The sequence below is a fragment of the Salminus brasiliensis genome, chromosome 21 (genome assembly GCF_030463535.1).
Source record: "Salminus brasiliensis chromosome 21, fSalBra1.hap2, whole genome shotgun sequence".
Lineage (NCBI taxonomy): Eukaryota > Metazoa > Chordata > Actinopteri > Characiformes > Bryconidae > Salminus > Salminus brasiliensis.
Genome location: NC_132898.1, coordinates 5,133,840 through 5,159,809, shown reverse-complemented (window position 1 = coordinate 5,159,809; position 25,970 = coordinate 5,133,840). Strand labels below are relative to the sequence as shown.

Here is a 25,970-nt window from a genome sequence, read left to right as displayed (position 1 = left end):
CGTTGATAAAGTCGCAAAAGCAACGCTAATGCTGCAACAGCGATGCTGGGGGAGGCACCGGTCTCAGCAGAAGCGATGCCAGCAAGCTGCGAAAGCCATGTAGTCAACATGCTATTGCTACGAATTTTGACACTTTAATGCCACAGTACGTCTTCACACCACTTCCCTTAACTATAATATAATCTCAAGCAAGGAGACCCAACCTCAGCTTACCTAAGATCTCTTCTCAGCAGCACAGATACTTGTTAGCTTTGTGGCAGTCAGAATGCAGTCCTCAGACTGGCAGTACCAGAATATTTCTTTTAGAAAAAGGTCCGGCCACTAGGTGGTCCGGCAAAAATGTAGAAAGTGATAGTAAAAGAATCCAGTAGTGCAGAGAGAGCACATTTATAGTGTAGGGAAACTTAATGGACAGTTTAAAAATACTGAATAAAGCCACTGTGAAATATGCAATATTGATTTCTAGCTGCAGTTGCAATATGCTTGATCAGTTTCTCTGTTTTTACTATTTATGGGTAATGCGTTTAGGGATATTAACATTTGTGTTGTATTTCATAAACCACTGACATTTCCCCTAAATTTCGAATAAAAATATTACTATTTAGAGCTTTTATTTATTTGCAGAAATGACAACTGCTCAAAAACAACTGCTCAAATAATGCAAAAAAATGATTATAATAATTATAATGCAAAGAAGTTATTATTCAAATTTAATCAACACCGTACTAATATCTGAATTTTAAGAGCATTCAGAAATCACTATGGTGAAATAACCTCAACGGCCAATCACAGTTTTCATGTCTTGGCCGGCTCTCCACTAGTCTTTCACATTGCTGTTGGGCGACTTTATGCCTTTCATAGTCTGCAAATCCAGGTAACTCTGCTTATATACATATATTTAGCTCCAATAAATGCTAATTCCAAACACTGCCTTTTAAATGTGATAGTTAATCAGCTGAGTGGGAGTGCCTGTGTGATCAAACATGCTTGTGAACGGTGTAGAAAAGTTCGTTTAGGCCCTCATTCAGCTTCTTTTTGGGGGAAATGCACTATAAGACTTGTTCAGGTGGATTTTTTTGCAGGACGGTGTTCTGTTATTTATAGCAAGTGCATATGAAAGCCTTTTTTTTTTTACACCAGTTGAAAATATCAGTTGCATATTGCATAATTATTGCATATAATACATTCATTAGATGAGCATACATTTAAAATTATTAATCATATATATACATTTGTGTTTCAAAGATGGGGTTGTCCCATGTTGTCTCTATGCAAAAACCTTATAATTCAATTTTTTGCATTTTTCACTTTTTGACATAATGTGAACCTGCCAGTTGTTCTTTACACTGCATCAGATTTTCATGACGAACGGACCAATAGAAATGCTCCGAAATGACCTGCAATTAATTATTTTTACATTAACTTCTATTGAAAGTGAGGAAGGTTTTTTCTTCGTCCTGGAAAGCTTCCGTTTTGGAGACGCAATGGTCTCTTTGGCGTGACGGTGATGATATGCAGTTCAGAAAGAGTTTGTTCAAGGTTAAACTCGGATGTTGCAAATATACTTGAGTTAAACGATCCTGTCCTCCTCTACCCTGACACGAGATACGCAGCAAGGCCCGTCCAGGTAAAGAGTAAAGAGAGGAAGAACGTTGAGAAGAGAAGAGTGAAGGAGATTCAGAAGAGGCTTGTATTTCTTCCGTCCCGGCCCAGACACCAAACAGAAACCCAACCGGCCCCTGGGGAACCCATTTGACTTTGAGACTGGAAGGACACCTGGAAGAACTGCCATAAAAACAAAGAACCGCCGTCACTTCAGACTCGCTCTCTGGAAAAAAAAAAGTTATTAAGGAACTGATAGCCTTGCTGACTTTGGCAAGAGCGTAACTCAAGATGAATAAGTGACTTACTCAGTGCTAAAGCAGCTTGCTGAATCTTGCTGAACCCTTGCGTTCATCTCTGCTCACAGTTTTTAATCAGTTTGGCAGGGACATACTGCGAGAGGCGTTCAGGCCTCGGTTAACTTGATCTCACCTTGGTGTTCACTGTAAAGCTGTTTTTGTCTCAAACACAGCACACGCCAGCCAAAGCTTTTTTCTCAATTTCTTCACAAATACGCCGAAAACGTTGTGGGAAATCCTGGGAATTGAAGTACTGCATCTATGCCGCATCAGACCCCAGGAGCCCTTGGTTCATAGCAAAAGTTCGGAAATGAAGCCACTTCAAGGTGAAACGGTGAAAGCGAGGGGTATTGAATTGGATGTGCCATCTTTGCCTGGAATCAGATTTAGGAATCCCATTAAATCCCAAGACTTGACAGTGCCTGGTCAGTTCCGGTGTCGCTGTCCCCGGGGCTTTAGTGGCAATGCAATAGGCCGCTGAGCCACTCTGATCCCTCACTCAGTTCCCAGGGGACGAATCTCTGAAAACAGGTGGAGAAAAAACAAGCCCACTGCCGTTGCAAATTTAGCGACATGCTAAGTTCAAATAAGAGGGAAAGCAAGCAAACCTGGATGAGCCAGTCTACTAAATGAGCCTGAAAACAGTCGACTCTGATATGATCAGATATGATCTCAGGCTTTATCCTCTAAACAGGTAGGATTTGGGCCTCAGTTAGCTGGATGTTCCTAGCTACACATCATTGTCCACAGACTATTGTGTTTTTACAGTCATTTGGATGGATCGCTGTTGAGTCCAGTTAACTTGAGTCCATAACTTGAGCATATTTCAGTCCTGGTTCTCCCAGTTTTAGGGATCACATTAAATCCCAAGGCTTGATGGTGCCTGGTCTGTTCTGGTGGCTAGCAGTATATAACCTGAGTCAACCAAGACTTCCTGCTCGTTTTCCTTCCCACTCTGAGGCCTCATCATCAGTGCTGGTCTCTGACCACTGAACCTAAGGCCTCAGTTTTTCTGCTGTAGAGAGCCTCAGATTAAAGGACGTGCGGTAAGGCTTTCTTCAGGATCCAGAGGCTAAAGGATGGGAGGAAATGCCTCTACGCTTTTGCAGTGTTGCCTGCCTGTTCCTCACATACACACAGTCATATCAGAACATTATGACCACCCCTGGTTTGGAATGAACTCGTCCCATTCAATCAGCTCCACTAACTCCATATAGGAGCACTGTAGTCCAGACTGTAGTCCATGGGTTTCTCTGCGTACCCTATGGGTTAGCCTTCTTTTACACTGTTCTTCAATGGTCAAGACACCATTCAGTATTAAGAGCTTTAGTGAGGTCCGGATTTTGAATGGTCACCACCCCCACCTCATCATCCCCAACTCCCCAACTCATCCCAGAAGTATTGAATTGAGACCCATCCATCATCCCAGAGTACACTGCTCCACAGCTCAATGCTGGGGGACTTTATCCCCCTCTAGCCCACACCTGGCCCCAGAGAGTCCTATTCTATTGACCATAATCCTTTACAGGGTCTTCCACCATTGCTTTCACATCTACTGTCCAGTTGAATGTAAGGGTCAGTAATCTTCTTTATTTCAGTTCTCTCTGGTTATGGAAGCTACAGTGAAGTACGCTAGTTGGCTACTCTGCTAGCTTCACTGTTGCAGTGTCTCTGACACGTAATGCATCTCAGCTAGCCCCCTTAATTTGCTCCCTGGCTCCTCAGAAATCTAACTGACCACTGTAGACCTACTGTAGAGTGTTCAGTGGCCACATGTGCACTTAGCTTTCCTTAATGGCCTTCTTTAATGGAAGCCTCCTTACCCACTTCTCTGGTCAGTGTGGATTCTAGGCCTCACTTGAAAACCTCATTCCCGTCAGTGTAGGAGATGTTTTCACCATTATGAGCTTACAGTGCCGTAGTGCTCTCCCAGCTTGGTCTTCGGCAACCACCAGCTCCATAAAAAACCATAAGTCAGCTCCTAAAAGAGAGTTAGCATCTCATTCCAGCCGTGATGCAGGCCTTAGATCAAATCTGTTCCAGAAAATGAGAGCACATTTACATGCTGGAGGTGACAGTAACTGTCTGGAACCTTATCCAACATCTCACCCCCCCCACCACCACCCCACCCCACCCGCCCAAATATTCCTCCTCAGTGTTACACAGCCAGACTGTCAGACGAGCAATCAGAAGCTGTAAATCATGCTTGATGCTGCAAACACAAGCATATAAATGTCTGTTTGCTAAGGGCCCTGAGCATCTTTTTATGGGTGCTGTCAGTCCAGGTACATTTTTGAACACCACTCATCCTTCTGTGCTAGCTGAATTATTGCCCCCACCCCATGAGTGTAAATTTAATAAGTGGGCTTGTTTTTTTTTTTTAGCTCCATCTGTAGCTCCCCCTAGCACTGGCAAATGCTTCCGACAGTAGGATGGTGGTAGGAACTGCCGACATGTTCAGGGGAAAGCGGCATGGCTCGGAATTCGAACTCGTGGCCCACGGCCCATTGTGGCGATGCAATAGGCCGCTGAGCCACTCTGAGCCCTTTTTTTTGGAATCCGAGCACCGAAACATGTGGGAACTCACTGAGCGGTAAAGTCACGCTCTGAAAACAGGTGGGGAAAAAAGCACCAAGCCCACTGCAGTTGCAAATTCAGTGACATGCAAAGTTCAAGTAAGAGGGAAAGCAAGCAAACCTGGATGAGCCAGTCTACTAAATGAGCCTGAAAACAGTCGACTCTGATCTCAGATATGATCTCAGGCTTTATCCTCTAAACGGGTGGCGACTTGGGCCTCAGTTAGCTGGATGTTCCTAGCTACACATCATTGTCCACAGGCTATTGTTTTTTTTTTAGCAATTTGCATTAATCGCTGTCAAGGCCAGGTGCCCTTAACTTCCAGTTGAGCAGATAATCACTTACTTTAGTCCCGGTTTGGCCCTTTTCTCTAATAAACACAGCCATTTAGGCTTGCCACTCAGCCAGACTGATGGGGGCGTGGCATCAATGCATGCCCTCTATTTAGTTGATTGTGAGCAAAATGTCAGGTGAGCATCTACGTTGGAACATTCAGGCACATTGGAGCATTTCTATTGGTCCATTAATCACAAACTGTTGACGTATGCTAGTTGGCTATTCTGCGTAATGCATCTCAGCTAGCCCCCTTAATTTGCTCCCTGGCTCCTCAGAAATCAAGCTGACCACTGTAGATCTACTGTACCGTGTTCAGTGGCCACATGTGCACTTAGCATTCCTTAAAGGCCTTCTTTAACGGAAGCCTTCTTTACCCACTTCTCTGGTCAGTGTGGATTCTAGGCCTCACTTGAAAACATCACCAATATGAGCTTACAGTGCCACAGGGCAACAATGCATACCGTCTATTCAGCTAAATGTTCGCTGAATGTCAGGTGAGCATCTATGTGGCATCCACAATGGACCATCCAGACACAGTGGTCCAAGTAATTTTCGAGCATTTCTATTGGTCCATTCGTGACGAAAATTTGACATAATATGAAAAGCAACTGCCCGATTCACATTATCTCAAAAAGTGTCTACCACCTACCACCACTCCTCATCCTTAACAACACTCTGCCTCCTGCAGCAGCGTCACGTGTGCAGCTTGCTAACGTTTTAAGGCCCATGTCTGTTCTTTAAATTGAAAGCCAAGTGGAAAAATGACCTCACCCTGTCAGCTCAGCTGTTAATGTATACATAATGATAGTGTTTGATCTGGAGAGGTTCCGATGTTAATGGGACGCTTCGAGCTTAGTGGGCCTTGATTAAAATGAAAGGGCTGTGACCACTTCAGGCCATTCCTCTAATGGCGTGGGGTCAGGGTCCTTGCAGCATGCTAGCATGACGCAGTGGAGATCCACTGAAGGTCACCTTGTGCGGTTTACGTCACGGCGTGTTAGAATAGATTCTGCATTCTGCACACTGCGCATTAACACATGGCTTAAAGCAACACATTGCCCAAAAATGCTAATGTGCTTAACAGCGAATTAAGCCCAGAGGGGAACAATTAGCATAATTGCATTTGCATAATGCTAAGTGGCCCCTAGTAGCTTACATTATTAGCAGTGTTGGCGTTTTTTGAGTGTGATGCGTAACTTGTGGTCATATTTTTGGAGGCTAGGCCAGTTTTATCTTTTAGGATAAACCGAAGGATGTACCTCGTGTTCCAACACATTATCTCTTCAATCCCTTGTGTACAAAAAACAGTGGCTTCTTCCTCTTCTAAACTTCTAACATCTCATTGGTTTAGTTTTTCATTACATTTCTACCTTCCTTCTAATACAATTTATTATTTCTTTTATTACTGTTACCAACAGAAGCACTAGACGATCCGTAGAAGTACATCCAAAAATCAGTAGAAGTAGGACTGGGCGATATGGTAAAAAATACTATATCACGATATTTAAAGACATTTTCACGATATTTATCATGATACATGTAACCAGAGACTAAATGTATCTGTAGCGACAGATTCTGTATTCACTGTACTGGATACAGTGATATTTATTCAACATCTGTTGGTCAAGTTAGACCAGTCTAATCAAACGGACTGTGTGCGGCGTGTGCGGCCAGACAAGATGGGATGAGATGGAAACTAATGGTCAAAACTAGAACACAAACAGAAGGTGACAAAGTGGCGAACACAACAAACCTGGGACTGGGAGGAGCCGGGAGTGACTGGGGATGAGCCGGAATGAGCTAAGAATCTACACGAGGGAAGGGGGCAAATGAAACCACAGGCCTCGCTCGGGATGCAGGGGAAACTAGAACTGAGAACTAGAGCCTCGCTCTGAGTAAACAAAAGAGGTAGACTAACTAGATAACAATGCAAGCCTAACCTGAGTACGCCGTGACTGGCTCGTGAGCTGAAGTCGTCAAGGAGCATGAGCTGGAAGCGATGCAATGCACTTGCCTCTAGAAGAAGACTAGGATATCTCTTGAACCAGATCAGAACACTAGCCAACAGGAACACGCCAACGACACGTGGAGAAATAATTCACAGTAGTGAGTAGCAGTCAGGGAGCTCCTGAAATGCTCCCAGTCCCAGGTGCAGCACGTGAACATGAAATGTCAGGTGCCCAGCTCTAAATAGAATTAAAAAATCTGTAGAAGTATGAGTAGAAAATCAGTGGAATACTCATATAAGTAGCTACAGAAAATCTGTAGAAGTGAAAAAGTTGTGAAATTAGAATATCAGAAGTAAACGTAGTAAAAAAAAAATCAGTAGTACAAAATCAGTAGAAGTACACAGATGGTGTGAGGTACAGCCTCCGCACGGTGGGGTTAGGTGTGTTGCAGTGTTTTTATGCACAGATTTTTTAAATATTCACTGTAGATGTGATGTAAATAAAATTTATTTCAGCTTTATTAATTATTTATTAATTATTAATATTTCTTTATTATTTTTTTTCTGAAAAGTAAATGTGCTAGACTTTTACGCTCTCTCGGCTAAACTGTTCATAAACAGTAGGTGCTGGAAACAAGCTTTACATTTTTATAGCATGTAGCAGAGATACGTAGATATTCTTATTATAATTAGAACAATAGGTTGCCCTCCTACTTTAACATACATTAATATTCAATACCCCCCCCCCTTCTGCTTTCAGATGTACTGTTTTCACTCATTCCTGTCTTGTTCCTTCCTCCGCAGCCTACCAGTGAAGACGACCTGTGTCCCATCTGCTATGCACACTCCATATCAGCCATCTTCAAGCCCTGCTCCCACAAGTCCTGCAAGTGAGTTATTATTGCCTGCTGCCATCTTCACGTCAACGCGTCCAGTCTTTCACGCATGCATCTCCGTCCCTCTGATCGATCCAGACTCAGCGGCTCCCGTTTAGCAGATTAACACCAAGTGGCTGAATGCCTCCTTTGCTGTAGCTTTGCACACTTGAAATGGATATACCATAGCTTGTATGGAAAGCAGCCATGGGCATCATTTAGCTTCATGATGTTGTGATGGTGTGTGCATGGTGCAGCGCATTACCCTTGCTTTAATGTAGCATTAGCTTTAGAGGCTCTTCAATTCCAAACTGTGGAGAGACCTCTTTAAAGGAACCTTCTAGGAACCTTTTCATCTTATAAAAAAACTTTCCTTGAGATGTTCCTCCAGTTTCAAACTGAAGAACCTCCAGAAGTTCCTCAAGGAACTTATACTTTTAACAGTGTAGGTTAGTAGTGTTCTTACTACTACGTTTCAAAAGGGTTCTTCTTATGAAATTAATTCACAGTAGTGAGTAGCAGTCAGGGAGCTCCTGAAATGCTCCCAGTCCCAGGTGCAGCACGTGAACATGAAATGTCAGGTGCCCAGCTCTAAGTAGAATTAAAAATCTGTAGAAGTATGAGTAGAAAATCAGTGGAATACTCATATAAGTAGCTACAGAAAATCTGTAGAAGTGAAAAAGTTGTGAAATTAGAATATCAGAAGTAAACGTAGTAAAATAAAAATCAGTAGTACAAAATCAGTAGAAGTACACAGATGGTGTGAGGTACAGCCTCCGCACGGTGGGGTTAGGTGTATCGCAGTGTTTTTATGCACAGATTTTTTAAATATTCACTGTAGATGTGATGTAAATAAAATTTATTTCAGAAGTTCCAGAAGTTCCTCAAGGAACTTATACTTTTAACAGTGTAGGTTAGTAGTGTTCTTACTACTACGTTTCAAAAGGGTTCTTCTTATGAAAGTAGCGCAAGACGTACGTCATGCAGTGAGGCCTGGGTATACTCAGTTATATATGACCTATATATATATGATCAAGAATATAGAAGCTCATCAAACTGTAGAACCTTCTCAGTTATACCTGATTCTGAAGACCCGACTCTTCCGAGAGGACTTGAGTGAAGAGTAGAGGACTACTGTCTCCTTATCGACTTGTGTTTTAGTCTATTTAAACTAGCTGAGGTTCTTCTTGGGTAAACAGTGAAGCACTTTGGTAAGTCGCTCTGGATAAGAGCGTCTGCTAAATGCCCTAAATGTAAATGTAAATGATTCCACCTTTATGGAAACATCCGCATAGGAAATGAATTGTGTGACTCTCCTGAAACGTTCTCCAAAGAAATCCAACCCAGAAACCTCCAGTAAATCTGCACTCTCTGGAAAAAAAAAAGGCTGCTGCACTCCTTTGACCTTAAAGTCCAGTTGTGTACCTCTGCATATTCTCATTAGGAATTTAACGGTCATTCAGAGTGGGGTTTGATGTGAAATGGCTTCCCATTTCCAACTCTGATTGCTTTACAGTGGTGATGAATGGACCCAGCTGTCTCTAAAACTACGTACAGCAGATACCTAGCTCTTTTATACACTCTCCAACACCACCTGTGATCCTACACCTGTCAGGAGTGTTCTATGTAAGGTTGAAGAGTAAAGCAGTAAAGTGGTGGTAAAATCAGAGAAAATAAGCTTTCCTGGCAACTGTTTTGCCTAACAGTCTTTCAGGCTTTCAACATCTGGCAGATAATTGCTGCCAGTTCCATGTAACGACTTTGTGATTTTAGCTGTTAAGAGGCGTTAAACTCTTCAGATGTCTCATTCCCATCACCACCACTGTGGGCAATTCTGATTTTGTAAGTTTCTGTAGAATTGGTAAAATTCTTTTTTTTAATAGCTTAGAGTGAAGACAGGACTTTGAGATGTTTAAAAACTCTTTAAAGAAGAATTGCAATGGAATTTGGTATAATTAGGGTTTAAAAACATGTCAGTGAGGTGACAGGTTTCTAATCGACTGATCCAGCATTTCAGCTGCACCATATGTTCAGTAGAGGCACCTGAGGTGACGCTCGCGCCTGCTGTGATGTCTCATTTTTTAATCATACGGTCAGCAAAACTATCAAAGCAGATTACACCGCTCGGGCCTGTCGTTAATTCAGGTGACACTTGATTAGATTTGTGTGGTGGTAGCTATGGTATACAGTGAGTCCAAGAAGTATTTGATCCCTTGCTGATTTTCTTCGTTGGCCCACTAATAAAGACATGATCATTCTATACTTTTAATGGTAGATGTATTCTTACATGGAGAGACAGAATATTAAAAAGAAAATCCAGAAAATAAATCTAAGGAATATATATTAATTGATTTGTATTTCATGGAGTGAAATAAGTATTTGATCCCTTAGTATTCATTAGCAGTTCTGGCTTTTACAGACCAGTTAGACACTCCCAATCAACTTGTTACCTGACCTGAAGCCACCTGTTCTCACTAATCACTTGTGTGAAAAACACCTGTCCACAGAATCAGACAGATCACACAGATTTCAAGTCTCCAACATGGGTAAAACCAAAGAGCTGTCACAGGACCTCAGAGTCAGAATTGTTGACCTTCACAAAGCTGGAATGGGCTACAAAAAGATTAGTAAGGTGTTGGATGTGAAAGTAACAACTATTGGTGCAATTATCAGAAAGTTTAAAGAGTATAACATGACAATCAACAGACCTCGGCCCGGTGCTCCAAAGAAGATTTCGCCTCGTGGGGTGGCAATGATGCTGAGAACAGTCAGAAATCGTCCTGCAACCACTCGGCAGGAGTTAGCAAATGACCTGAAGGCAGCTGGGACCACAGTTTGCAAGGAAACAATTGGCAACACTTTGCGCAACAATGGATTCACATCCTGCAGTGCCCGAAAGGTACCCCTGCTGAAGAGAGCACATGTGGAGGCGCGCCTCAAGTATGCCAATGATCATTTGAAAGATGAACCAAGTTATTGGGAGAAGGTTTTGTGGTCAGACGAGACCAAAATTGAACTTTTTGGCCTCAACTCCACCCGCCATGTGTGGAGGAAGAAAAATGCTGCCTATGACCCCAAGAACACTGTGCCCACCGTCAAGCATGGAGGTGGAAGCATAATGTTTTGGGGGTGTTTCTCTGCCAAGGGTACAGGGCTACTTCACCGCATCACTGGGAAGATGGATGGAGCCATGTACCGCACAATCCTGAGGGACAACCTCCTCCCCTCTGCCAGGGATCTGAAAATGGGCCGTGGTTGGGTCTTCCAACATGATAACGACCCTAAACATACAGCAAAGGCAACAAAGGATTGGCTCAAGAAAAATCACATTAAGGTCATGGAGTGGCCCAGCCAGTCGCCAGACCTCAATCCGATCGAAAATCTATGGAGGGAGCTGAAGGTCAGAGTTGCCAAGCGACAGCCCACCAACCTTCATGATTTAGAGAGGATCTGCAAAGAAGAGTGGGCCAAAATTCCCCCTGGTGTGTGTGCTAAACTTGTGGTTAACTACAACAAACGTCTCACCGCTGTGCTTGCAAACAAAGGCTTTGCCACTAAGTATTGAGTGTGTTTGGCAAGAGGGATCAAATACTTATTTTCCTCATTGAAATACAAATTAATTAAAATATATTCTTTAAAATTATATTCTGGATTTTTGTCTTGATATTCTGTCTCTCCATGTTAGAATATATCTACCATTAAAAGTGCAGAAGGATAGTGTCTTTATTAGTGGGCAAACAAAGAAAATCAGCAAGGGATCAAATACTTCTTGGACTCACTGTACTTTGTCATTCTCAGCGGGGCTTGCGTCGTAAGAAGGCAGCCTGCGCATGACTCAGCAAACTCTGAACGACTGGATTTCCTTGACGAGCTACTTGTGTTCTCTCTCTCTCTCTCTCTCTCTCTCTCTCCCCCTCTTGCTCTCTCGCCCTCCTGGTATCTCGTTTCAGAGCCTGCATCAATCAACATTTGATGAATAACAAGGACTGCTTCTTCTGCAAGGCCACTATCACTGGAGTGGAAGATTACAGCAAGCCTGCTGGCTCTTAGCATGCCCTTCATCAGATGCGCAAATACACTCTCTCACACGCGCACACACACACACACCACTCACACACACACACCACTCACTCACACACACAGCCTTTCTGAACTGAAAACCAACACGTCACTCACATCTCCAAAGACTTCACGTCCTGTGTGTGCACTCCTCTCTCCTCTCAGCCACTCACACACTCATGCTGGTTCTCAACACTTAACCCCATCAACCATCAGACGCACCTGCTGGTAACCATGGTATCATCTTCAGTTCAGACCCCTGTGTAAAAGTAAAGGCACCTCTTTTACACACGGCCCATCAGCGTATGCTTAAGGTTTTTTATGGACTGCGGCTTCCAGACAGGCCGGGCCAGGCCGGGCAGGGCAGGTCCTTCAAAGCCTTTGTAGATCGATGGTTGAGTGTGGCAGGAAGTGTGGCAGCGCTTCAGCTGGCTTCTGCCAGGTGGCAGAAGGTCTGGGGCTTCACCATCTTGAAGAGGAGGGGAGGAAGGGGCCAGCCAGCCTGAGACACATGCCACTGTCCATTCTCACAGGCCAGTCAGATGGACTTTAATCTTTTTTTTTTTCCTCTTTTAATTTCCATTGCATCTCCCTGGACGCTGGTCACCATTGGCTACCACGCTGCACTACGCCTGCAGCCATGGGCCATAGATATTAATCAGGAATGCAGGTGCCCAAAGCTCTGGCCAGTATGTCTTGAAAAGCCCATTACTTTCAACACTCACTATCTGTACTTGATAACATTTTTTTTTATATTCAGAAACTGACAGCCATATTTGAAGTGGCAATATCTAGTAGTTCCTACAGAGGAGGTTAGTTAGGAATAAATAGATAATGCGAAAAAGATTTTAGCTGGTTATTAACAACTAAACTAAAAAAACACAAAAAAAGTGCTTTGAAGTGCAGCTACCTTCAGCTGTTTTGTGGAATACTTATTCACATTGTTATTAACACTTCATTACAGCTTTATTAATGCTCTGTAAAGCATCCTACAGTGCAGAGGTCATGGGAATGCTCCAGTGTTTTCTAACCTGATCTGTATTTGCACCATCTGTACTTCGGAGTGTAAACTATCACAGACAATAATGTTGTCCCCTCTAGAGTAGGGGTTCCCTAACTTTTGTAACATGTGGCCCACAGGATACACAACAGCCCACAGAATCATTTAACCAGTTATTTAAAAGTACAGTAGCAGATAAAATTCTCTCTATAGCCACAAAAACATGTTATCATTTGTCCAGCATGGAGGATTTTGAAGCGCAGCTGCATTCTGAAGTGTTATGGGATGCTTAGTCATACTGTTATTAACATTTCTTTATTAATGCTCTATAAAGCTCTTAGTCAGATTCAAGGGAATGCTCCAGTGTGAACTACCACACACAATAATGCTGACATTTGCTTGTACAGTTATCTGCAGAGGTTTGTAGATATTCTAAGAGTTAACACGTTTACATGAAAAACTTGTCCAACTAAATTAAGTAGCAATCCTGATGAAGGTTCAGTTCAATCATAATGACAACTAACCTAGGATAACATTAAACCCAGTGTGAAAGAAATAAGTATAAAGTATAAAAAATGATGAAATATCATAGAAATTAGAAATCAGTAGAAAAAATATCTGAATTTGTGATTCCTAAATTTGTGGCCCTAAACTCCAGACCTCCGGCCCCAAAAACTCTTACAGCTCACAAAACTGTCCAATGTATTTATTTTAAATGCAAAAAAACTAACTAATTACTGTAGCAAATCAATTTCTCTTACTAAAAACTAAAAAAATAAAAATGGTCAGATATCATTTGTCCATCATGGAGGAATTACATACACATTACACACTTACACATACACACTTACACTTACACACACACACAGAGTACCATTCAAATTCAGAGCTATCCGTTTACACCAAGTTAATGAATCGCTGCAATTTGCAGAAACAACTTGAATCCAGGCACCAAAACATACGAGAGCTCACAGAGTGGTGAAAAAAACAAGCCCACTGTCATTGCGAGTTTAGCGACATGCAAAGTCCGATTAAAAAGCAAAGCAAGCAAAACCCAAATGAACCAAATCTACTAAATGAGCCTCAAAATAAATAATAAATAAAAAAATTTTACCACAAATTCTCCCAGCTGGTCTCATCTCTGACAGAACAGATTATATAGATTTCCACCCTAATTTACTACTGGCTTTGATTTTAATGCAAACACACACATTTACCCCCAGAATTCAGCAACTGCCCAAAGACGTCTGTTGTAAGTCTCTGGGGAAGAACTGGGAGAGAGTTACTTTCTGTGATGAACGACCGGACGCTGCGGATGTGACAGATGGAGATTAGATGGAAACGCACTGAAGTATTCCTTTAATCAGATCTGCACTGGATGCCAGAAGAGCAGGTTCAGGTTTCACTGCTTTAAATGTAATAATAATTCTAATAATATGAATAATTATTTTACAGACGCTTCATTCGGACTGGGACAGCAGTTTTACAGTTTGTCATCTTAAAAAAAAAAAAACAATCCAGGACGACTGACCAAGTTCAACAGTGTTCACCTTGTCCTTCCAAAGTTCCGCCAGCTTTAATGATCTGATCTTGTGTTGATGCACCTCTCCGTCGGCCAGTCTTGTACTCAAGTTAAAACATCAGGCTTTATCCAGGTACCAGCTTTTTCACCTCTTTGCCCTCTGAGGAGGTGGGATGTCAGTCCAGGTCTACTTGGAGTTCTCCTCATTGACGTCAGCCCATCCTTCTATGTTAGGAGTGCCTATACCACAGCTTAGATGTAGTTGTATACACTGTGTGTGTACACACACACACACACACACATGCTTAGTTGCATGTTTATTACACCTACCAAGTTTATCGGAAACACCTGTCCACTTTCTGAATTTACAGCTATTGACTGTAGCCCATTCATTGCTGAACAGTCAATCAGGCTTCCTCTAACACATTCATCAATGGAAATCGACCATTGTAGGACCATCGCTGACCAGATTTTCCTGATATGTAAAGTATTGGGTGTTCCCAGAAGATACTCTCCCAAGGTAGATGTCCAGTAAGCGTATGCCACACTAGCAGTGCTTCTACACTCTCAAAACAGCCAATCAAGCTAAAAGCGACAGTGGCAGGAAAAACTCTCTCAAAGCTGGAAGAAGAAACCTTGGGAAGTACCTTCACGCCTTTAAGACATCCTCCTCTGGTCAAAACGTCCTCAAGGTGACGAGTAAATGTTATAAAGTCCCCTTAAGACCATATAAGCCTTTTGTTCTGTAAGGGTAAAAATATATGGTAGGTGTTTCTGATATAATGGCCAATGATTGTAGGTACGAGCTAGGTCTGCTAATAAACCAGCAACTAAGCACATATGCATATCGCTGGTGTCCTGCAAAGACCTTGTATCTTCATTTTTGACTGACAGAATTTGAACCCTGAATCTGGACCTTCTTTACATGGTGTCCAAATGTCCTGACGGATGGACCAATTGAAATGCCCCAAAGTGACTTTTTTTGAAAGTTGCAGTAGTAAGGTCGGTATACAAGGTTTTTGCACGACTGCGACCATATGCATTCGACACACCAGGATTTGACGATGCCTCCAGCTGCAGCTATCAGGCCGAGCACATCGTCCCATCCGTCGCTCTGCCACAGGTCCCTTTAAGGACGAATCGGGCGCTGCACTGACTGTAAACGTATAGCCAGCTTATCGTCCTTCAGTCCCGCCACACATGAAGACTGGAGGAAGGCGGCGTCCCCTGCTAGCAGGTGGTGGAGGTGAAAGCGCAGAAGAGCATGTGGTTATTTTAGCTGGTTATATGTCCGTCCAAATTCTGTCAGCACTGTTGATAAAATAACAGAGAGGGAACCATTTGGCTCAGTGCCGCTTCCCAAAAATCTTCGTTGTCGCCGCCGCCGTCGTCGTCTACGTCTTGCGTGTCCCGTCCGTTTAAGATTCTACAACAAGGACTGTTCCTGTCTTATGGATTTGGAGCGCAGTGCAGGCGACGGCCACTCGCTTTCCAAACTCATCGGACGTTTAATTTCTCGAAAGCGATTCATACATTTCTACACTTTTCACTTTTCCACTGAGGTGTGTTTCCACAACTGCTGTTCTCTTCACGTTCGGACTGTTGAAGTATTTCTCACCGTAAGATTATAGTAACCTTTTCCAATTGGGGGTGCATGGTATGAATTTGGGAACCCCAGGTATATCTACAGCTCTTAGTTAAAAAGTGTGCGAGGGGGCGCGCGTGTGCAGTGTGTGTGTATTAGGAATTTCATTTTACAGTAAAAAGGGTTCCCACTCTCAGGCTTCAGCTTCAGTCAGCCAAGGGAGTTTTAGGTTGTATAAGCAATATTTAATGGACTGTTGGTTGTGTTTTGGTTTGTTTTTTCTTCTTTTTTTATTTTGTGGTTTAGAAAGGGGACGGATGGACGTTGTCTGTTTTTATTTCTCCTTTGTGAGTGAGAGTGCACATATATATTGATGGTGTAACAGCATTAAATTATTTATCCAAAGGAATGGGCTACTGTGGTCGCTTCCAGACAAACGTGACTGGCGTTTGAAAGGAGGAAACGCCAGGAGAAAAAAAACACTACCCTGCCTTAGTTTTCACCTAGCTAGCTTGAGGATAAATGAACCACAGCATGCTATTACATCATCATCATATCATACACTACACAGACATAAGTATTTGGACACCTGCTCATTCATGTGCTGGTTTCTGCCGGAAAAAGAGGCAGTTAAAAGAGCTGATCCTGCTTTTGTGGGAGTAACTACTCTACTGTCTCTTCTGCCCAGGGATGAAGGCTTTCTACCACATTTTGGAGGAGCGTTGTTGTGAGGATTTGATTGCATTCAGCAACAAGAGTGTTTTTCAACTCATCCCGGAAGTATTGGATGGAGCACGAACCATCATTTTAGAGCTCAACATAAACTAGCTAAATGCATATATTAGAAGGAGTGTCCACAGATATTTGGACAGGCCACTTGCTATGAGAAGGTGCCTTTACTGTCATTATAATTATACAGTTGTACAGTACAGCAAACAGCAACAGAGCAGTTTAGCAGAGCTGGGGATTGAACCTACAACCTTGTGATCAACAACCCAGTGCTCTGCCCAGTGAGCCGATATTTCTCATAGTTACAGACTGATGTGGTGATCTTCTACTGGGACATGCTATTATTGGATGAACAGTTGGACAATTTTGCCTAATGAACGTCTTTAGGCTACAGCGCTGTGTGGTCAGGTGGTCTGCAGAATCCACATAGAATTAAATTTGGTTAGAATGAACGAATATTCAGGCGATTCTTCCATTAAAAAAAAAGAGCGATCTAACCCAGGCCCTGTCCCAATTCTCACCCTAAGCCTTAAGCCCCTGCTGAAAGTTACTGACTGGCGGGTGAAAGGGATATGAGCATTTAAGCCGTCTGAGAGTTTAGAGAAAAGTGGGTTTATGCGAGGACTTTCACTGGATCCCAGTGGAACATGGGTAATGGCCTTCACAAAAGTAGGATCTGATGCAGACTTACAAGGGTGCATCAAGCACTCATTAGGGTGCTGTTGGTGATGGTGAAATTTAAAGAAATGGAACATCCTACAGCCTTGCACACTTAGCAGGCATGTGTAAACAAGGGCCGCAAGTGTGAGTAATGGGACAGGGCCCCAGTTTTGCCATGATGAAGCATCGTCGGTCTGCATACCAAAGCCTTGAAGGCCCCAAGGCTGAAGCATTAGCATTAGCTATTGCGGAAAACAGTTAGCATATAATAGCCTTAACCCATGTAGCACTGTGCTGTTGGCCAGCCTGAGTGACCTGTAGGCTAAAAGTCATAAACCTATCACTAGGCTTATAAGCATGTTCGGAGCTCAGGAAGACCTCTATTCATTACCGTTCTGTAGATTTTAGAGGCATTAAACACTTTGGACATCTGTTTTTTTTTTTTTTTTTTAACCACCACCACCATAAACAGTTCTCCAGAAAGTACATTTCACATCAACGCCCTCTGAATGACTGTTTACATATCTGCATAATTCAGTCATTAATATGTAAACAGTCATTCAGAGTCGTGGGGTGTGAAATGCGCCATTCTAGAGAAACAGTGACAGCAGTAGTGCTGGTTGTGGTGGAGGTGAGAACCTGATATTCGAGACATTTAAGGCTTTGAAAAACTGCTCAACACAAAATGGTCATAAATATGTGTTCTTAAAGTATCCAAATATATATAATTATTATTTATATATATTTGTTCCATTTCTTTATCAATTCAGTTTCACCATCACCAACAGTGCCCTAATGAGTGCTTGATGCGCCCTTGAAAGTCTGCATCACCTACTTTGTGAAGGCCGTTACCCATGTTCCACTGGTATCCTGTGACATTCCTTGCATAAACCAATCAAAAAATTGAGAAAAATAGTGGCCCATTTTTCTCTAAACTCTCAGACGCCTTGAACGCTCATATCCCTTTCACCCGCCAGTCAGTAACTTTCAGCAGGGGTTTAAGGCTCAGGGTGAGAATTGGGACAGGGCCTGCGTTACATCGATCATTTTTTAAATGGAAGGATCCCATGAATATTCATTAATTTCAATCAAATTTAATTCTAAGCAGATTCTGCAGACCGCCTTACAAAATGGTCATAAATATGTGGTCTTAAAGTATCCAAATATATATATATATATATATAGCTTAATTTGCCTTGTGAACCCTGGTTCCCATCACTACCACTGATCATAGTTGACACATTACTAATGGTACTTCCAAATTTCCTTGGTACACTATATGTCCAAATGTTTGTGGACGCCCCTTCTAAGGAATGCATTCAGCTACTTCAAGTTGCTCCCATGTGCTCAAACATGCACACATCCCTGTAGAGAAGTACTGCCAATAGAGTAGGACTCTCTGGAGCAGATAAACATGAACCTATTGGCACCATTCTCAGTACCATGCATAGGCTAGAGGGGTATCAGCCCCCCCACCCAGCATTAAGAGTTAAGGTATAAGATTCCTTGGTTGTTGTCATTACATGTTATCTACATTGAATTCCTTATGAGCGGCGTGCAGGTTGGCAGGTCTGGTTTTTTGAGGACGGGGAAGTCTGCCTCGCCTGGCACACCTGCTAAATGAATGCAGTCAGAAGCTGTAAAGAGCTGTGTCTCAAACGCCGTCCTCACTCCTGTCGACATGCTTTTAGCAGGAGGGGTCTGGGATGTGTGGTCCAATGGGAGGCAGCTGAGAAGTGCTGGGAAGCTGCATGAAAAGCACCTCTTTTTCACCGTCCCGGAGTTGAAACGCCACAAATCAGCCCTTGCATTTTTATGCCTTGTATGTTGTCTTTTCTTTTTGAATATTGATGGAGATCTGACACGTTTAAGGTCTCAAGCCAGGCACCTTCTCCTCTCCACCCTGCTCCTTTTGATTTTGAAGGTGGAGGGATTATAAAAGAGCGAGAACCAAGAAAGAGGTTCGAGATGATGCCCTGAAGCTCATGCCTCCTAGGTCCATCGTGGAGCACAAGTCTTAATTACTTCCTCCTTGTAGTGGAGAGCGTTTGTTGAAGCTGCATTTGCTACTGAATATTCACTCCTTTGTCCCAGAGCACTGGTCACTACTAGGCGGACCCCAGGTCCAGACCCAGACCCTGTCCTTTCTGGACCTGGATCTTTAACTGATTAACAACTGTTTGGGTTTATCTGAACCGGGGTAAGTAGTCTAGACTTTATGGTACAGGAATGGTAGCCCAGGAAACTCACATATCACATGTGATGCTACTCAGCCAATCAGATCTGTACATGGCTTGCTTTAGCTGCTCTAGATTCAAAACCCTGACCATGGGCCTACAAAGCCAAGACTGGACCAGCCCCTCCGTACTTGATGGCAGTGGTCAAAAGCTGATCTGTACCCTCGAAGAGCCCTTTAAGCTTGTCTCGGCTCGACCCACCAACCTTACAATCCACGGGAGACAAGACTTTTTTTTTTTAATTTTCTGGATCAGTTGGAGGTTCTCTGGTTTCTTAACTCTGTGAAGTTGGCATCCACTGGTAGTCCTTTTTAATCTATTGTGGTTTTTAGATCTACTGCATGCCAACTTCTCCCAATAGCCACATTTTTTAATCGATTCTCTGGCACATCATCTCCAGCAACGCCTCAGCTGAGTGTCATACTAAGGCCCAACAGCTGATTTTAATTGTGTAGGTCCTGCTTGTTCACTTACAACCACAACAAATCAGTCAGTTGTGTCCTTCTTATCATCTCTACTCATGCTTTAGGTCTATGTATCCATCCCTCCATCCCTTCCTCCTTGTTTGTGTTGCTACCTCTGAGCTGCAGGTTTGCAGTCAAACCCCAACGTGGCCTTGATCTCCTCAGCGCTCCATTGATCAGCCGCATAGAAACCGAACCCCAGGCAGAGTGCCGGGGGCCGTATGGATCGCCTGCAGAAATAGCCACAGTGGGGAAAGGAGAGAGGGACTCAGGGAAAAGGAGGTAGAAACAAGGGAAAAAAACGGGCTAACGATAGCAGGGGCTGCAGGTATTTATAGCCGAACAAGAGCCAACTCCGTAGCCTGGATCGATAGGCCCCAGAGTCCGACATGACCCGTCCGCACCAGCCCGGGACGGGCAGGGAAATACCGGGAACCAGGGCCGAGCAGGAATCCCACAATGGAGGAGTCGAGGTTAGGCTTAGGCAGGCTGGTGTGATGTCCAGATAACACAGTTCTCCAGCTCGTGGACAAGCATTATGGTCTAGCTGATGGCCTCTTCAACTCAAGTGAGTCAATACTACCTAGAACTGTTTACAAAAGGTTTTCCAATCAGCCATAACAATAAAACCACCTGTCTAATCTTGAGTAGGTCCGCTTGTACCTCCAAACAGCTCTAAAGCTCCACAAGGCATGGACTCCAAAAGACCGCCAAAGGTGTCCTGTGGTATCGGGCACTAAGACATTAGCAGTTGATCCTTTAAATCCTGTTGTCAGGTGGGGTGTCCATGGATCACATCAAAGTAGCACTGGGTGCCCATGACCCTGTTGCCAGTTCACCAGTGTTGTCCTTTCTTGACGGACTGTTCTAGACCTGCTGCATGATCTACTGCATGCCAACTTCTCCCAATAGCCATATTTTTGGTTAGACGTACTGACTGCATCTCCTTTCTCAAATATGAACATTTGATCAAATATGAAAAATTTATTGGGTTATTTAAATAAACTTTTTAAAATATTGGCCTGCGGTTCTGAAAGCCCTGGTCAGGAGAAGGACTGCAGAGAGGGATTGTGTGAGAGATCTATAGAGCTTTGATTTTTTTAATCATTATCAGTGTTAGATCAGTGGGTGTTACAAATTAAATATCATAAGAATTTGCTCGTAGCGCTCAAATATCACAGGCGTTTGTCCACACACTCGAGTGAATTTGCTGTGCACGCCCTGCAGGGGATCTTCTGTAAAGCTGTGGCCTGATCAATAGGCCAGAGAGCTGTGTGCTCGTCTACAGTGGAGCAGGACTCCATGCGGGCAGTAGACTTGAAGAGAGTAGAGTGTACAGAGTCTGGAAACACTCTCTCAAAAAACATGAAACCAGTTTGCTGAAGACAGACGACTAAAGAGATTCTTCTACTTCTACAACATCGCAGACTTCAGCTAAATAATTAAAATGTGTAGAAACTTTAGACGTGTCCAGAATGATGAAATTGGGCTGCAGATGATTTTATAACAAGTAGAATTAATATGCAGAATATTTCACAGTTATACAGAAGTGGAACAAATAAATAGATGCATAAAACTTTTGACAGAAATCCCAGCCTACAGGAAATTCTCATCAGAACTGTGGCTGAAAGATGAACTGACAGACAGGCTTTCAAATAAAATCGCTTCAGTTCCAGGCAAGAACTGCCTCTAGAAGTCAGTGCAGGTCCTTAAGCACCAATTTCTAAATGGCACGCAGGAGGCCTTTGCTCACTTGTGCTCAAAAATGAGGAGAATCTCTTGTAAACTGGGATTTCTGCCACTGCTGGTGGACCTGTATGACCGTATGCTTCTACACACCTGCAGATTCAGCTACTTGCTTCACACTATGGTCTTTGGCTATGCCCAAATGTAATCCCTCTTTATAGCCAACTGTTTCTGCTTTGTGACCCATTTTCCACACATCCAACGAGACCCTCACTGCACTGTGTTGTACTCTTCTCATAGTCTGAGCCCTGTCAAACAGCCCACAGGTATTTATAGCCTCTTCTTCTGCAGGAGACTAAAGTTACACTTGTAAACAGCTATGACACCACAGCAACCACCTAACGTACCATAGCAACTGCCTAGCAACCACCTAGCAACACCATAGCAACTACTTCTTCAGGTAATGCACAATGTTTAGTTCTAGTTATGTTATTTAACAAGTGTTCCCCAAAAACTCAAAATCTATATCTAATATGTCTAATAATACTATAATCTATTATCTATAATCTATAAATATTATCAAATAAAATGAATATTAATCTGAAAAATAATTTTACCCATATTATGCTTTACTGCCCACTACCACCATCCAGAAGAAAGGCTGAGCTTGTATACAGAGCCATGTTTCACTCAAACAAGTGATCTATTTAGATTCACAGATCCATTCAGCTGTTGTTGGATCCACAACTGAACTAGGCCCGAGTCTAGAAATCCACCAAGAACCAAGAACTTTGAAGGTTCCATGGGGCAGAGATCAACATTCCCAAACTGTCTCCCATGAAGGGATGCTTTGGTCTTAATTTGAATGCTGGACTGAAAGAAAGGCCAATATGGTACCTGCGGCGTTAAGTGATGCTGCCCTCTCGAGGTTTTGGAAGGTACTACACCAACACTGGACTGTTGTGCTGGTAATGGAAAGCCTGAAGTGAGCCCACCATCTAGTGGCTGGTAGGTGGTGAGTGCAGTGCTGGAATTGACTTTAGCAGGAAGCAGATCTTAAGCCTCTAGATGGAGACAGAGGATGAATAGTGTGACGCAAGCTTAGCTTTGTTCGTCTCTGTCTTGATGAATACGCTCCTACATAAGCCTCATCCTGAGAGAGCTGATCCATATGAGTTATTAATGCATGCTAAATCAATGTTTGAAGGGTCCAGAGGTTATATTCTTCGCTCCTCACATATGGTCATTCTTTATCCCTTTAATTAAACAGGCTCTTTCTTCTTTCTGTGCCTTTTTCTACAGATATATTTAGGTGACCTGTGTTCTGATGGGTTGACCTGAATTAAGCCTCATTCAAAAAGCAATCTGGGCTTAAAGACTCCTTATCATAGCTTGAGAATGGGTGGGGCTAAATTGATGCAGATGTATGCAAATGTGCTGTTTTTTGGTACAAAACCCAGGACTGTCCCTCCTCATATTATACAGTCCATATATGGAAGCTAAGCTGCAAAAAAAGCAAATTTTTAATCAATTGATTTTGTGATGTCGCAAAAATCTGCATATTTGCAGATATCTACTTATTTAGCCCAGCCTATTCATCCTAAAGTTATAAGCAGTGGACTGCTTTTTGGTGAGGCTCAATACAGAGAACTGGGATCATTTACATATTTGAGCCTCAAAGGCACAGATACACTAAATGTCCAAATGTTTATGGACACTCTAATGAACGCATTCAGTTGCTTCAGAGAATTCATAAAGCTTAGAAATGTGATTTAGCTGACAGTTCAACTGGTAGCATGCCTCAGGCCTGAGGTGCTAATTATATATAAACACACACACACACACACACACACACACACACACATATATATATATATATATATATATATATATATATATATATATATATATATGTTAGTAGTAGCAGCAGCGGGAGTAGTAATATGAGTAGTAGTAGTAGTAGCAGTGTGCATAGTAGGAGCAGCAGCAGGAGTATTAGTAGTATGAGTAGCAGTAGTAGGATGTGGAGTAGAACTACTAGTAGTAGTACTATAAGGAGAATAGCAGTAGTAGGAATAGCAGTAGAAGGAATAGCGGTTATAGAAGTACTATGTAGGAGAAGGAGTAGGACTGCTAGTAATAGTGGTAGAAGGAGTAGTAGCAGTAGTAGGAATAGCAGTAGCAGCAGTATGAGCAGCAGCAGTATGACTAGTAGTAGTAGCAGTAGGAGTAATAGCAGTAGTAGGAGCAGCAGCAGGAGTATTAGTAGTATGAGTAGCAGCAGTAGGAGAAGGAGTAGGACTAGTAGCAATAGCAGTAGTAGGAGGAGTAGGACTACTAGTAATAGTAGAAGGAGGAGTAATAGCAGTAGCAGCAGTATGAGCAGCAGCAGTAAGACTTGTAGTAGTAGCAGTAGCAGCAGCAGTAGGAGGAGGAGTAGGACTAGTAGTAATAGTAGCAGTAGGAGGAGTAATAGCAGTAGTAGGAGCAACAGCAGGAGTATTAGTAGTATGAGTGGCAGTAGGAGGAGGAGAAGTAGGACTAGTAGTAATAGCAGTAGTAGGAACAGCACCAGTACTAGGAGAAGTAGGACTACTACTACTTGTAGTAGGAATAGCAGTAGGACTAGTAGTAGTAGCAGTAGGAGGAATAGCAGTAGTAGGAAGAGCAGTAGCAGCAGTAGGACTAGTAGCAGTAGGAGGAATACCAGTAGCAGCAGTAGGACTAGTAGTAGTAGCAGTAGGACTAGTAGTAGTAGCAGTAGGAGGAATAGCAGTAGTAGGAATAGCAGTAGCAGCAGTAGGACTTGTAGTAGTAGCAGTAGTAGGAATAACAGTAGCAGTAGGAGGAATAGCAGTAGTAGGAATATCAGTAGGACTTGTAGTAGTAGCAGTAGCAGTAGGAGGAGGAGTAGGACTAGTAGTAATAGTAGCAGTAGGAGGAGTAATAGCAGTAGTGGGAATAGCAGTAGCAGCAGTATGAGCAGCAGCAGTAGGACTAGTAGTAGCAGCAGGAGGAGGAATAGTGGTGTCAGTAAATGAAAACTAATTATCTGCAACTGAATAATTACAGTAATTTCGATGATGCAGTGGATACAGAGGGGATAAAGCCCTCAGCTGCTACCTGACTTAAAGTGCAGTCTTCTGAAGTCACGGCGCGAGCTGTCTGCCTACCTATCCTTACCTTCAGATATGTGGAGGATGATCGAGCCTCTTTGACATAAGTGTGTGAGATGTCTAGCATGTTGATGTGTAGCAGTCACTGAGGCAACGGGTGGCCTTCTATGGAGGTGGTGACCCTAACTACTGCTCCGAGTGGGCTAGCTGAGCTCCTGCTGCCGTGAGGTGTTTTAATTAAGGTAGATCCAGGACCGGCTCAGAAAGTGCTTTCTGTTGATTCTTGCATATAGGCAGGTTTTCTTTAGTTTGGCTAGTGCTAGCTTTATTCACAGGACACGTGGTTGCCCAGTTGCCAGCTGGTTCATAGGCTAGGTGGTTTAATATTTGCTAACTGAACCACTTGAACCACATTTAGGAAGGTATGTTAGACTAGGCTGTTCTGGTTAAGCCTGAGCCTGAAGTTATGTGAAAATAGATTTTTCAGATTGCTAGAATACAGTCAGCTAGCTGTGTCTGTGGAGAGTGCTGTAGATTAGTCTTTTGGTGTTTAAGGAACAGTGAATGATGAAATCCCATGAGTCAAGACAAGGCTAATGTTGCTAACAAGTATTAGAAAACCCCTCTAATAAAGTCAGCACCTATTGGAACGAAAACCTGCTCCCAGGTGTATGTACATAAAACGCTGAATAAAGGAATGAATCAATCAAATCAATCAATCAATGTGTTTTTACAGGTGAAGTGGTGTCATGCTTGGTGTCATGCTGGTGTTTGAGCTCAGCAGTTCAGGGGAACTGTGGAGGTCAGGGTAAGATTTTGGAATGTCATGAAACTTGCTCATATGCTGATAAGAAAGGCAAATCAAAGTGGGCTGTATAATCCAGGGGGGACAAGAACACTGATGACCTGCAGTGCAGGACAGTGCTATAAAAAACAGTCAGACTCTTGCAGTTGGTTCTTCCTGGATGATATCTATTTGCTCATGGCTTATTACTAGGGTTGCAAATTTCCAATAAATTGCCGGTAACTTCAGCTCAGGAATTTGAAAATATTCCTAAATGTAACCTTTCCATGGAAATTTTGGGAATTTATTGGAATTAGTAGGAAATATTGGATAATTTAAATGAACTATATCATTTTGTCAATTGCAGACATGAAGGCATAACAATAAAAAATATATGTATATCATGGGAATAAATGGAAATTATGGTTAATTATGGTAATTAATGGGAATAAAATGGGAATATTTTAAGATAAAAGGAGAGAAACTTGCAT

General features: G+C 42.8%; 1 protein-coding gene across 1 annotated transcript in view; it reads left to right on the top strand.

Annotated features, from left to right (window-relative positions):
- The window catches only part of rnf123 (ring finger protein 123), a 176,115-nt gene extending 159,903 nt beyond the window's left edge, over positions 1 to 16,212 (top strand). The window contains exons 38-39 of the mRNA XM_072665512.1: positions 7,567 to 7,652; positions 11,588 to 16,212. Coding sequence (XP_072521613.1) covers positions 7,567 to 7,652; positions 11,588 to 11,687 — 186 coding nt within the window. The 3' untranslated portion in view covers positions 11,688 to 16,212. The remainder of the gene's footprint in view (positions 1 to 7,566; positions 7,653 to 11,587) is intronic.
- The last annotated feature ends 9,758 nt before the right edge of the window (positions 16,213 to 25,970 follow it).